Here is a 14,500-nt window from a genome sequence, read left to right as displayed (position 1 = left end):
CATGTAGGGTGCAAGGAGCACAAACAGAGAGCAGCAAATGCCATGTCACTACAACCATGTTTAGTAGTAGCTCCTTTCACAGTAAGCATCTTTTGCACTTTTGCCAGGTTTGTAGTGACTTTTTTCAATGTAACGAATAGGCACAATCTCTAAAACGCATATTAAGCGCCTGAAGTATTCAAAAGCTGAGAAAGGAACCATGCAGTTTGTGTCACTTACCAATTATCTGCAAACTGTCACAGGGCAGAACTGTAAAACATAAGAAAATAAGACATTTCACTTCTCTCGAATGGAAATGTTAGTTTGCATTGATTTCCTTCAAATTAAACAGACACTGGAATATCATCAAAGGGGTATCAGATCGAGGCCTAACAATAATGGGACAAACCTGGGCCTCGGAGAGGCAAATCATAAGAGAGAGTACTTAGTTGAGGCTAACCTGTAAAGTACACACTACACATAAAACACAAGAGCAATACACACAACGTGTGCTTTGACAAAACAAAGAGTGAAAATGGATTTTTGTTTAAAGCGGCAGCACTGTTTGTGGTTAGGAGTTTTTTTACTCTTCCAAATGTGGTCTACTTTTCACACATGCTAATATATGCACATGTGTGTTTATAAAAAAAATACATAGCATCTGTGCAGATGCGTAGACAGTAATATGCTGTTGCCAGTGTTGAGTGTGCGCCGCGGATTGGCACTGACTCACAAGAGGCGAAGCCTCAAATGGGTCCTGATGTCCCCCCTCCTCAACAATGGCTATAAATGGCATATTACATTCTGCACATCTGCACATATAGTTAATACCTTGACATTTGTTCAAGTTTATTTCTTTAAAAAAATATATCTAACCAAACAGAGGATGCAAGAGGATGCATATTTGCAGTGAGGGAAAATCACACAGAAGCTGCCTCTTGATCGTTAAGACAGTTCATTCCCTGTCCAAAGTTATATGGAATCATAAAGTTGAAAACTTGAACTTGATTGTTGCACTGGAGTAACATGTACGAATATGCATTTCTTAAATGGTATTGGGCCTAATGTATCTTCACTGTCATGAGCCTACTGCAGGAGACATTTTGAAATGCAGTATACCAATCTTATACGCAAGCTAAGGAACAACAACAACTTAATCATTAATCAAGCAGACAAGGGCGGTAATGTAGTGCTGTGGCCGCGGACTCGTATATGGAGGAGGCCATGCAACACCTCAATGATTCAGCGTGTTATAGTAAAGCCTCCTTTCAGGATGATTAGACAAGTGAAAGACAGGATCTTCAAGGATTTAGCTCAATGGAAAGGCAATTGACTCCTGAGCAAAAATGAATACAATTTTTTATTTAAAAGAGTACCCCATTATTCCAAAAATGCAAAAGAACACCACGCCCATCCCTGGGAGATCCATAATTTCTGCTCAAAGAAGTCTCCTAGAGCCCATGTCCAAGTATGTGGATTTCTTTTTACAGGACAATGTTACACAGTTGCCATCATTCATTAACCAGTTGGCTGCTCCCGCGATTTCGCGGCAGTGCAGCCGTTTTAAAAAACGGGCGGGGCCGCGTCGGCCATTGGCCGACGGCAGCACCAGCGAGGTAGCAGCATGGAAGGGGTTAAAGATACTGGGCACTTCCTTAAGAAGTTACAATCCATCAAGTGGGATGCAGACTGTTCATTGTCATGGACATCACCACATTATACACGAGCATCCATCACAGCGATGGCATTGAGGCAGTCAGACACTTTTTGGACCAACTTAGTATTCATTTGTATGAGCAGAACGAGATGATTTTAAAAATGATTGAAATCTGTCTAATGAATAACTACTTTTTATTCAGTAGGGAAGTATATCATCAATTCCGTGGAGCAGCAATGGGGGCATGCTTCTCCCCCAGCTATGCATGTTTACATGTTGGCTGGTGGGAGGAGCATGTTCTCAAAACCGGCCATAAAAATATGTATGATGCCCATGTACTTCAATGGTGGAGGTTCATTGATGACGTCTGTGTAATATGGAGAGGCTCTATTGAATCTGCAGAAATGTTTGTTAAGGCCATCAATACTAATGAGCTTAACTTACACTTTACTGCTCACGTAAGTGCGGATAGTGTGCAGTTTTTGGATGTCCGACTTTACATCAGGGATGGCACAGTGCAGACTAAACTTCATAGAAAGGCTACCGCCGTTAATTCCATCCTGCACGCGAGTAGCTCCCACCGCAATCATTTAATCTGGAGCATCCCCTATGGGGAATTATAATGAATCCGTCTGATTTGTAGCTCCGAAGGGGACCTGGATTTATGTCAAAGGGAAGCCTTTCAGCGCTTCTTAACACAAGGTTATAAAAGCAAAAAATTAGAAGCAGCATTGATCAAAGACAATAGAGTTACTAGGGAAGAGATATTTCAGGGTAACTCTAGCAATACCATCCCCGTTCATACTGCCTCCACCAAAGCCACTAAGACACAAGATGAAGCAAGATTGATAACCACTTATAGTAGACAGGTAAAACAGATTAGGAAAATCATTTACACACACTGGCCAATAGTGTTGACATATATGACTCTGTCACAGCACTTGCCAAAGCTACCTTCTCTGACATTTAGGCGTGCCCCCTCTATGAGGGATGCATTAGTAAAAAACAGCCCTGAGGTCAGTTTATATACTTTATGGTTATTGCCCTGGACAGGGTTCTTTAAGTGTAGTGCAAATTTGAGGTGAACACCAAAGAGTATACCACTGCGTTCGACACTAGACCCTTTAAAATCCAGGGCCATTACACCTGTCGAACCGACTACGTAGTCTATGTATTGGAGTGTAGCTGTACACTGAGATATGTAGGGAGCACCAAGCTCCAAGTGTATAACAGGATACTGCAGCACCTCAGTGCAGTGGTCAACTCTGACCCTAATTACCCAGTTGCCCATCATCTAAAACTGGTTCACAACAATAAACTCAATGATTTGAGGTATTTTGTTATAGGGTCTGTTGCTAAGTCTATTTGGGGTGGCAATAGGGAGAAACAACTTCACCAACTTGAATCCTATTTTATCCTGCAACTAGACACAAGGATGCCCAATGGGTCGAATACGGGTGAGATCTGTACAACTTCCTCTAATAGCATACAATACTGATTTCCCGTTGTTCTGATCCTGCTGTCTTTAGGAGTTGTTTATCTATGAGAACATTTGCATCATAAGAGGTACTATGAGAATATATATATATATTTACCAGGTACTCATTTAGGGATAAATATGCACTAGCACTTTATCGCAAATTATTGGGCTTTTATGTGGCTTAACTGTTTGTTCATGTCATTTGTAATTATTCATTCACATTTCTTGTATTTTGCACAGCTCGTGCAATTGCACTTTATTTTTTGCACTTTGGGGAGCGTGCAATATAGGTACATGATGACTTTTTTACATCTATTTATTGAGAAGTTTTTTTAACATCTGTTTTATCATGAGATGTTTTTAGACATGTTTCGTATCTATTAGTTGTATAGGCTTTTTTGATTTGGCAATTATATCCATTGTGCTTTTAATTTTTAATACACTTTGTATTCACTTTATGCCTCTTAGCATGTATATCAAGATTAGGTACTTGTCAAACCTCAATGAATCTTGCTGGGTTTAACATCAATCACTGTATTTTTGTGCCTAGGTATTGATCCCTTACTAAGTATAAGTCTGTTACCCATTTCCATTGCTCAGGGGTGTGGTTGCATGTTTAGCAATTAAGGGTGTGTTTTCAAATCACTATTTAAATGCATTGGTCCCGCAAGCGCGTCATATGATCAAGACCTTGGTAATGCGGTCGAAACGCGTCATGCTGGGCACTGGCCAGAAATTGACTGGAATGCTGCTGGATTCTTTTTTGCAATGAAAGCACTGCATATTTAATACAAGCTGAGGTCCGTACCTGATTTCTCTGTGTCAGCGGATGCGGTGAAGCAGGAGTTTAGATATATATACATATATATATATATATATATATATATATATATATATATATATATATATATATATATATATATATATATATATATATATATTCTGCTCCATGGTCGGCCGATTGCTCCTGCACTCCCTAGCTGGTGCACTGTCATGCGAGGGCAGTCTATTGTCAATCTCTCAGCTCAATAAGGAAAGACCAGCTAAGACGGCTGATTATTTCTATACATGTTAATCACTCCCACACAATCCTGCTCTAAATGGGCTATCTAAATCAGCCTAGTATAGTCCATTATTACATTCACATAGACTAATCCTGGCTAACTCATAAGTCTGGTCATTCATCCTTATACTGCCCTCCTCCTTCTCAATTATAGGTGCACCCCTAGTTCCTCCCCAATATTTAGTCCTAAAGATGAATTAGTTACTCTTATCCTGTTATGGTATAATCGTTCCCTGAAGATTAATAACAAAGCCCTCTTTTGGAAGGAATGGATTGACAAAGGTATTATGTATGTAGATAAGCTCTTTGTTAATGGTTCCTTATTGGATTTTTCAGATATTCGCTCATCCTTTCAATTATCTAATACATATTCTCCCCAGGTCCCTGATTTTAAACTAGCTTTATCTACCCTCATCTCGTACCACAATTCATTATATGATAATGCTCCATCAGACTCCACTCCATTAGATTTCACCACCCCACACAAAGCTGCCACTATTTACAAGATCCTCTCCCGCTCTACCCTCGACCGCCCTAAATCCAAACCCGAACTTGCATGGGAAAAGGATCTAGCACAGGAATTTTCCTTTCCTATTTGGGAATCCATCTGGTCTAAAATTCACACCGTATCTCATTCAGCTAGCACTACTCAGACTCTTTACCCCTTCCTTACCCCTTCCGACCTTTTCAAGTTTAAAACTTTAGATTCCAGTCAATGCTGTTCATGTCCTCATCCTGATAGTAATCTCTTCCATATGTTTTTTCAATGCCCCTTTGTTAAATCCCTTTGGCAACAAATATGGTGCAAGCTGAATGATATTTTAAGCTCCAATCACACTTTTGACATTGTTCATATTTTTCCAGGTAGTTCTTCTCCTATTTGGAATGTTTCATATACTGTTTGTAAATTTATAGAGTTGTTTATAGCTATTTCTTTGCAGATTATTACTACGAATTGGAAAGATACTTCAAAGATCTATTATAACGCATGGTGGAATTTGTTATGTCATCATCACAGACTATCGTGCCCATGCTACGACTACCTCTCTTTTGACTAAAAGAGATTTGTTATGGTTACCTTTAACTGATTTTCTTTCCAGACGTGTATCCTAATACGCCTCAATTGTTTCTTTTAATTTATTTTAACCTTCTATTTTTTGTTCTCATTTTCTTTTCCCTCCTTTTCTCTCTTTCTTCCTTTTCTTTTCCTCTCTTTCCCTCTTTCTCTCTTCCATAATTTACAAAACAAAAAAGCATTTTCTCTTAGTACATATATTATGTTTTCCCTTTTTGGGATTTCTTGTTTTTACAATTCACACTTATATTGTATCTTTCCATTTCTCCAATTTTTTTTCTTATTGATTGTGATTCTGTACTAATGTTTTACTTGGCATATTTGATTTAATAAAGCTTTCTAAACTAAAAAAAAAAAAGATTACTTAGTTACCAGGTCAGTATGTATTGTGATTCCAATCTACGCTACTTTTTTTCTCTGTGACCCCCTCTTATGTCCCTTGGTACGTGATCAACACTTAAGTATTTAAGCAGGTTCCTATTGCTCTAATGATGAGTTTGAAAATGTCTCCCAACAGGGTAGCTGGAATCTTTATTATTAATCACCCTAGAATGCGCCTCTTTGCAGGGTGAATCCTGCTCCCCACATATCCTAGGTTACATGGACAAATGAAGCAATATACTACATAGGGTGTATTGCAATTCATAAACTTTGTAATGTGAACCGGGTCCCGTAGATCTCGAATCACATAAGAAGTGACTTTATTGCCGTTAGCACAGGCCTTGCATTTAATGCAAGGATAAAACCTGGTTTTTGCTGTAATCCTTTCTGCATTCTAGCTGGAGGTAGATAGCTCCCTACTAACTGATCTTTTATAGTCAAGGAGGGATAGGACGGTAAATCTTGTCCTATCACTACATCTGATTTCAATATGCGCCAATTTGTCTACAATATTTTTCTCACTTGACTGGCTGAATTTGAGGAGTTTTTGATCAGTCGAAAGTTATCTTTCACATCAATCTTTTTAGTCTTAGACCCCTCTTTCAGAAGATCTGTGGTGTTCTTCTCCTGTACTCTTTTCATTGCTTTCTTTAAAACTCCCTTTTGATACCTCCTCACTTCAAATCTCAGTATACTCTCCTGTGCGTCTTTCTTAAAATGTTCCTCCCTTGAGCTGTTCCTTTTTATCCTTAATTGTTCTCCATATAGGATACTATTTACTAGATTACTGTGGAGGCTGCTTTTAGCTTGCAAAACAGAGTTCTCTGCTATAGGTTTTCTGTAAAATGCAGTATGGATCTTATCGTCCCTCATATTACCCACAGGTCCAAAAAGTTGACCTCGGTTGAGCTGATCTCACTGATGAATTTTAAATTTAAATTATTATAATTGAGATGTGTAATATACACTTTGGCTGATTCCTCCGTTCCTCGCCAGATCACAAAAAGATCGTCGATATAACGTCTCCAGCTAACAGTTTGCTCAACCCACTTGTCATAGGAATCCGAACATGCCACCCGCTTCTCCCACCAGCCCATGAACAAGTTTGCGTAGCTGTGGGTGAGGCAGGTTCCCATGGCCACCCCCTTAATTTGTTTATACACTTTGTCCTGAAAGAAACATATTACTATGAAGACAGAAGTCCAAACATTCAAGTAGCATTTCACTATGCTCCGTGTATTTCAATGGACGAGTCTTCAAAAAGTATACGATGGATTTCAGTCCATTTTTGTATGCATTGCTTGTATACAGATTAGCTACATCAAGTGCTATCATGAGGAAACCTGGTTCCCATGCAATCTCTTCAATGTGTTGTATCCCTAGTGTACAGGTAAACAGCCCTTACTACGAATCCGTCACCCCCGCATGTTGTTACAACGCGGTCGCTACAATGACCGCGTTGTATCAACGCATTCCATTACCTCGCATAGCGTTACAATGACTTGCGGAGGGGGTGAAGGTGTTGGATTTAAAATCCCACACCTTCCCTACTGTCAGCACAGACTGGAGTTGGAATAGTAAATTATACTATTCCAACATCCAGCACCCCCCTCCGCAAGTCGTTCTTACGACTTGCCGGGTAATTGCATGCGTTGTTACAACGCGGTCGTTGTAACAACCGCGTTGTAAAAGCATGCGGGGTGACAGCATGCGGAATAAAGAGGCATATTCCTAGTGTACGACGATAGCTCAGACACAATTCAAATAAGAAATGGTCCACATATCTGGACATATTCTCCATCAAACTAGCAATTGATGAAATGATTGGTCGTCCTCGTGGATTAAGTCTGTCTTTATGCACCTTGGGTAGGTGGTAAAATTTAGATATTTGTGGATGCGGAATGGATTAAAAATGTAGTTCTGTGTTTTCCACTTCTTTTTGCTGCATTCTATGTTCCACTCCCTTCATTTTGAAAAATGTAAACAATTTTTTTTCCTTATGTATCTGTACAGATCAATCCTCGTTTGTGCATATTCGAAGTTCTTGGTTAGGCAAAATATTAGTCACAATCTAAGTACTGATTTTTCCACTGATGTTATCTCCATACATGTTGAGTTGATAATGGTTAGATTCTCTCTTTCTGCTGTTTCATTCATTGTCATTTTGTGTTTTGTTTGCTGTAGGTGTTCCTGTTCTTGTTCCCGTTTCCTGTGTTTCCACCCGCCCCTCCTCGATGTTCTGCGACTTGTGGTTCTCGTGGTCTCCTTTTGCCCCCTCGCAGCCACGTTTGCAGGATGAGCTGAATTGTTCTTGAAAATGGTGCGGTGCTGCTCCACTCACTTCAGCACCTCCTCCTTCCTCTTCCGATTGTTCTGCATCCGTTTCTTCAGACTCTGAAGTGTCCCTTTGTTCTACCACTGTGTGATTCTTGTTGCTTCTCAAATCCCGTCTTGGTGAATCATACTTCCTAGCAAATGTTAGGATCCTCCCTTGGTAGTAATCTCTTGCATCACGCATGCAAATGGCGCCCAAAAGGTAATATATAACCATTCAAACTTGTGTACATACCAGCAGCAATAGTGGCTCTGTCCTTTATAACATTCAGAGGATAAAAAAACCTTTGTGAAGGGGCGATATGTGTCTTTAATAAGAAGCAAAATACATTTTGATATGAAAAACAATGAAATTCTCCTAGGAAACCTCAGTTGAAGTGACAGGATAGTAACAATACAAAACCTAAAAAACACGTAATTTTCCAGTTATGGTGGGCAATGCTACTAAATTACTCACTACATTGATATAGGGCGGGGGCCCACACAATGTGGCATTTGCAAAGTATTGCAATTTAACCTACGCTGGCAGCTGTTGTGTCGGATACCGGGCCGGCACCGACACTGGGGTAAAAAAGGTTAGTGGGCGTATTACATTAAATGAAACACCGGAGACTGAAGTGGGGGTGCTACAGGGTCTTGCCTGCATAGCCCGACTGGCGTACGTTTGTGCGTACCCTTATTTATTGGTTACAGGTCACATGACCTTCACTCTATGTGCGTGTCTGTTACGTCACAGGCACGATACAACATTCCTCCCAAACAAACATCAAAACAATATAAGCAGCTGACCACAACGCCTGACTCTAACTGGCGGATTACAAACGTCAGGCTCATTATCAACAAGCTTCTTTAAATTCAATTAAGAACAGTCGAACGTGAAGCAATCCTTCAAATGGCGAGAAGGCTCTAGATTCTCCCGCAGTCGGTGTTGAGACTGGCCCCGGCTCCGAGTCTCTCTGGCTCCGGCTTCAGATGTTGCTTCGCCCCGACCAGTCTCTGGGTGACCACGACTGTCCTCCAGCATTTCACTCATTGCTCCCTCTCGCCGAGTCGGAATGGGGTCATGGAACTCACTACCATCCTCCGTGGGTGACATCTCCGCCTTCTCGTCCATACTGACATCAGCCGATGACATTGCGCTGGAACCAGCCTCAGGCCGGGCCGGTAAGGATACTGACACCTCCGACTGGTACTTCTTAAAGTGTGACACATTTCGGGTCACAGTTTCTCTTCCTCGGGCTGCGAAGATCCGGGTTCCCTTGACGTTGACCACAGTCCAGGGGTCCTTTTCGTAGGGCAACCAAAACTTCCCACTGGTAATGCGATTTCTGAGCAGCACCAAGTCCCCTTTTTCAAACTGCGAAGTTTTGGCCCTCCGCCAGTGACTGACTTGGGCATGAGCCTTCCGACGTCTGGCATCAATTCGGTAGTCATCGGGTGCCTCCGGTCGCCACTGGGGGTGGTGAGGAATTGAGTCCGTGACCACTCGGCCCATGAGAAGATGGGCTGGTGCTACGCCCGTGGTGGTAGGGGGCGTCTGGCAGTAAATTCTTAGAAAAGTAAAGATGGCTAGCTCTATTGGCTGGCTCTTGTCGTGAGCAATGCGTATCACCTTATTTAGAGTCTGCATGAACCTCCCTGCTTCGCCATTTGCTTGTGGCCACCGGGGTGTGATTCTTTGGTGTTTGATGCCAAGAGCGTTGAGGTATGTCGCAAGCTCCTGCCCTTGGAAGGGAGGTCCATTGTCTGTCCACAGCTCCTGTATGAGACCATGAGTCGCCATGACTTTCTCAAGCTTTGGGATCACCTCGGCCGCTCTAGGGGCTGTTATGATCTCAACTTCCGAGTACTTGGAGTGGTCATCGATAGGCACAAACGTGTGACGGCCGTCAGGGAGAGTACCAAAGTCTAGGCTGACACAGGACCACGGAGATTTCGGTCTTGGTTCCGCGATGATCCGAGCTGGTCAGGGTGCGTCTCCCGTCACTTGACAGGCAGAGCACGAATGGACTGTGGCTTCCACAAGTTCGTCCATTAGTGGGAACCACACTTTGGTTGTAAGCCGAGACTTGGTCTTGACCATTCCTTGGTGCCCGATGTGGGCAAGCTGAATGACTTGATCTGGTAGGGATGTCGGAATCACCAGCCGGTATCCTCTTAGCAAACACCCTGTGGTATCCTCGGTGAGTTCATCTCGGATGTGGTACAAGCTGTCCATAACGTGCTGGGCATTTGCTGTTCGAATTTTCCATTTCTCTTTAGCTTTGTGCCAGTTACCACTTTGTAGAGCCACCTTGGACCATTGCAAACAGTCATCTTTAATCGTTGCTTCTCTTAGCTTCTCCATGGAGAGGGGAAGAGGGCAGGAGTGGGCCGTTATGCATCTGATGTATTCTTCAGTATCTGCTGCATCTTCCATCTCCAGTACCTTGGCTGCTCTGGTGTGCTGTGACAGGTAGTCGGCCTGGGTTCCGGGACCCTGGTTGGTATGGTTGGTACTCCACCTTGCAATTGTAGTTTTTGAGCTGCAGCATCCACTTCTCAATCCGGGGTGGTGGTTTGATGGAGGTCTCAGTGAACAGAGCCACGAGGGGCTTGTGATCTGTCGCCACCACAAAAGACTTGCCATAGACATAGAGGTGGAAGTGGCGGCACCCCAGTGGATGTCAATGGCTTCATTCTTGATTTGGGAGTAGCACTGTTCCGTTTCAGTGAGAGACCGGCTGGCAAACGCTACGGGGCCCAATCCTCATCCTGGTGCCGTCTCTGCAACAGCACGGCCCCATATCCCATGGGACCAGCATCCACCGCTATCAGAGTCATCTTTCCCGGCTCAAAGAAGGCGAGCGTGGTCGACTCTGAAAGCGCATCCTTGATTTCCGTAAATGTTTTGGCTCGGGCTGGGCCCCACTTCCAGGGAATAGAGTCCTTTGTGAGCTCCCTCAGTGGTAGGGTCAGGGTGGTGAGGTCTCGGATGAACCTCCTGCAATAGTTCACCATACCAAGGAAGCTGCGGACCTCGGTAACGTTGGTGGGAGCCATGGCGTCTTTGATATCTCTGAACTTTTTAGGGTCGGGATTGACTCCCTCCGTGGAGAACGTGTAGCTGAAAAATTGCAACTTCTTCTTTAGGAATTCGCATTTCACCCTGTGGAGAGTGAGTTCGGCATCTCGCAGTCGACGCAGCACTTGAGTGAGGTGAGAATTGTGTTTCGGGATGGTCCTTGCATGTATCATGATGTTGTCACTGATGTTAATAACACCGGGGATGTCCATGATCAGTTTGTGTATTATGTTCTGAAATACTTCGGCCGCACTGGATACCCTGAAGCTCAGGCGGGTATATCGTCGGAGCCCCACGTGAGTCGAGAAGGTTGTGATGTTTCGGGGCGCCTCATCTAGCACCAGCTGATGGTATCCGGACCTCAAGTCTAGGTTGGAGAACCAACAGGCCCCAGAAATTTCCACAATGAGGTCATCTATTGTCGCGGTGATGTGGCGCTCCCTCTTAATGGCGACATTTGTTAGCCTAATGTCAACACAGATCATCACAGCACCAGGTTGTTTGGGTTTTCTGGTGACGACAATCAGAGAAACCCACGGAGGGGGTCCGGTTACTCTCTCAATGATGCCAGCGGCCTCCAGCTTCTTGAGTTCTTCCTCCACCAGGGGGCGCGGATGACAGGCATATTCGCCGATGCCCCAAAGCAAGGGGTTGGACCGTTGGATCGATATGGAGATGGATTACTTTACCTCAGAGAAATCTGCCAGAAGATGATGGATGGACTCCTGGTGCACTCCGAAGGCAAACGTCACCACTCCTTGATCTTCTGCAGACCGGCATCCTAATAGCATGCCTTGTCCTTCTTCGCTGACATAAACATTAGTGGTGATGGAGTGGGCACCATGGAATATTGAAGTCTTGAAGCGACCCCATATTTTCAGGGGTGTGTCTTGACCATAAGCGAATACTGTGATCGCCGAGGGGTAGAGTGTGGGCGTTGGATTCATGGTTCGGGGAGGGCAGAGGCCATGATAGTGATGGTGTTTCCGGTGTCAACTACCACCATGACATCTTGTGGTCCCACGCGAATGTTACACTGGGGTAGGTGTTGCGCTTTACGGGTTGTAGTGCCCATCATATGTTTGTTGTGTACTACCCACTCTTCCTCCTCATCGTCATCCATATCGCTTGGCTCTCTGTTCTTCTGGCAGTGCATTGACCACTGGGGCTTGCGATATCTCTTGGACCTGCAGACCTTCTCAAAATGGTTGAATATCCCGCATCCGGTGCATCTCTTGCCTTTAGCGGGGTACTCTGCTGCCTGGTGGGGTGGTCCTCGGCAGTATCCACACATTTTAGCTTGTCCTGTAGTTGACGTTCTGGATCCTTTCTTGTTCCACCTCGTCGTGGGTTTGGTTGTCACGGCGTTCACCAGCTCAGCCTTCACAGGAGACTGGAGGGCCGCCTCCATGTGCGCTGCCCAGGATTTAGACAGTTCCTTAGTGCGCCCTAGGGTCAATATGTCAGCGAGGGACTTCCCGGACTCTTCCAGTATCCGTGCACAGAGCTTGGCCGACGGCAACCCTGAATGACTTGTCCCCTAATCTCCTCTGTTACATCGGGAAAAATGCACGTGGACACTAGGTTTTTGAGTCTGGCGTGATAAGTGTCCAGTGATTCTTCGGGGAGTTGGCGCGCTTGCCTAAATATGAACCGTTCGCAGTCCTGATTGGCCATTGGTTCGAAGTGTCCACTGAGTGCATTTATCAATGTGTGGTGATTCTTTGGCGTGGCCTCCACAAGTGTCTTGGCGATGTTATGGATGTCTTTGCCCTCAAGATGTAGCAGCATAGCTCTTTTCTGGTCCTTGTGGACCTTGGTGGCCTCGAAGAAAATTAGTAGGTGGTCCACCCAGTTTCCACTTTGGTGCGAGTGATGAGGGCGACCCTTCCACTATGAAAGGTTCTATGGGTGGTATCGTGGACATGGTTATCGCCTTTGTCCCTGTGTTTATTGACTCTGTAGGCTCCTTCACGTGCTCACTGCCCCTCCTTGTTGCAGTTGCTCTGTACTATCTGCGTGGACATCCTCTCCTTCCTTCGCTTAGGCTTCCTGCCACCGGGTCGTGGTGAGGCTTGCCCCCGGGTTTATTTCAGTATGTCCTCTTTCTATTTCCCTTTTTATTTTGACTGCCTCCTCTGCTATCCTGCTTAGGGGTGGTTGTGTCTGTGCCCGCCTCTGCCGACTTCCTTGGCAGCCAAGACGCTCAGCTCTTTGTTAGGCCTGTATCGATGGCCTCTCCCTCTTCACCTCACGTGTTGCAGGGACATTCTTCACCCCCCTTCCTGCAGCGCTGCTGGGACATGAGGAGGGGGCAGATCCCTGGGCTCACCGAGCACTTCATTCGGTTTGGGACCGCTCCACGGTGAGGCCGGGCTGCGGCCTGTCCCCGCACGCCCACACGGGGGAGTGTCTTCGCGTGACTGCGCACGGCCGTAGCAGACTGCACACGTGGCCAGCAGCAGTGCGGGGTGTAGCGCCGGGGCTTACTTACCTACTGCGGCCCCTTGGGACAGTCTGAGCCTCTTCCACTGCAGCACAGGATCACCAGCGCTCCGATTAAGCCGCCGAGCGCCTGGACATAGCATGCCGCACTCCGGGGCATGAGTGCCGCAAGCAAATCGCGTTGTGATCTTCTGCTCCTCTCCCCTCCGCTGCAGACAGGAACAGGCTCCCAGCCTGCCCTGCGGCTAATCCGGCTAATCCTGAAGATGCTCTCATGCATAAGAGCAGCTTCAGGAATGGCCTGAGCGCCGATGATTTGCGCCAGGATAGGCTGGGAGCCTCTGCCTGCTCTCTCCAACCCCAGCAATGCAGCTGGGGTTGGAGAGAGCCTCACTGCGTGTGTGGGTTTAGCCAGCCTTAGACAGCCAGCCAAACCCACATGCACAGTGAAGGCAGTGCCCACCACTCTCCCTCCACTCTGTCACCACCCTAGCCCCATCTCCAAGGCTCGACAGAAGAAAAATAAAATGGGTTTTAAACCCGTTTTATTTTACAAATTTTAAAAAGTGCAGGTGAGGAGGGGCTCTCCTCCGCCATAGAGGAGGAGCCGCCGCTGGCAAGAAGCTGTGGTGACCTCTGCCCCTTTTGAGGTTAAATCCGGGAGGTGTTGGTAGCTGCATTGGGCAGTCCACTTGATTTGACTCTCAAGATGCCTATGCTGGGCAAGATGGAAGATGAAGGATACACACACATATAAAGGATTCTACTTAGATCGGGTCTTGTAATTGCCAAGCGAGACATTGCTCAACATAGGGGAAAAAGCTATACAAAAGGGGATGATGGACGGAGCGTTTTGAGCAAATCAAACACTCACCCCCAGTCAGTCAACTGATCTGGGTTTAATCCATCACCATTCTTTAGCTCACTCAGCCACCCCAGTTCAGACATGGCCATATGCAAATCAGTCTGACCCTGTGCCTCATGGGAACAGTCCAGCCCGAACTGCCAAGCTATGTCTTCCT

General features: G+C 45.2%; 1 protein-coding gene across 1 annotated transcript in view; it reads right to left on the bottom strand.

Moving 5' to 3' along the window:
* Positions 1 to 14,500, bottom strand: part of INPP5B (inositol polyphosphate-5-phosphatase B) — a 783,203-nt gene that overhangs the window by 719,117 nt on the left and 49,586 nt on the right. Inside the window, exon 5 of the mRNA XM_086956440.1 lies at positions 220 to 249. Within this exon, the coding sequence (XP_086812566.1) occupies positions 220 to 249 (30 nt within the window). The remainder of the gene's footprint in view (positions 1 to 219; positions 250 to 14,500) is intronic.

This window comes from Lissotriton vulgaris, chromosome 2_1, assembly GCF_964263255.1.
Source record: "Lissotriton vulgaris chromosome 2_1, aLisVul1.2, whole genome shotgun sequence".
Lineage (NCBI taxonomy): Eukaryota > Metazoa > Chordata > Amphibia > Caudata > Salamandridae > Lissotriton > Lissotriton vulgaris.
Note: the sequence above shows the minus strand (reverse complement) of the source record. Positions and strands in the feature narration are given on the sequence as shown.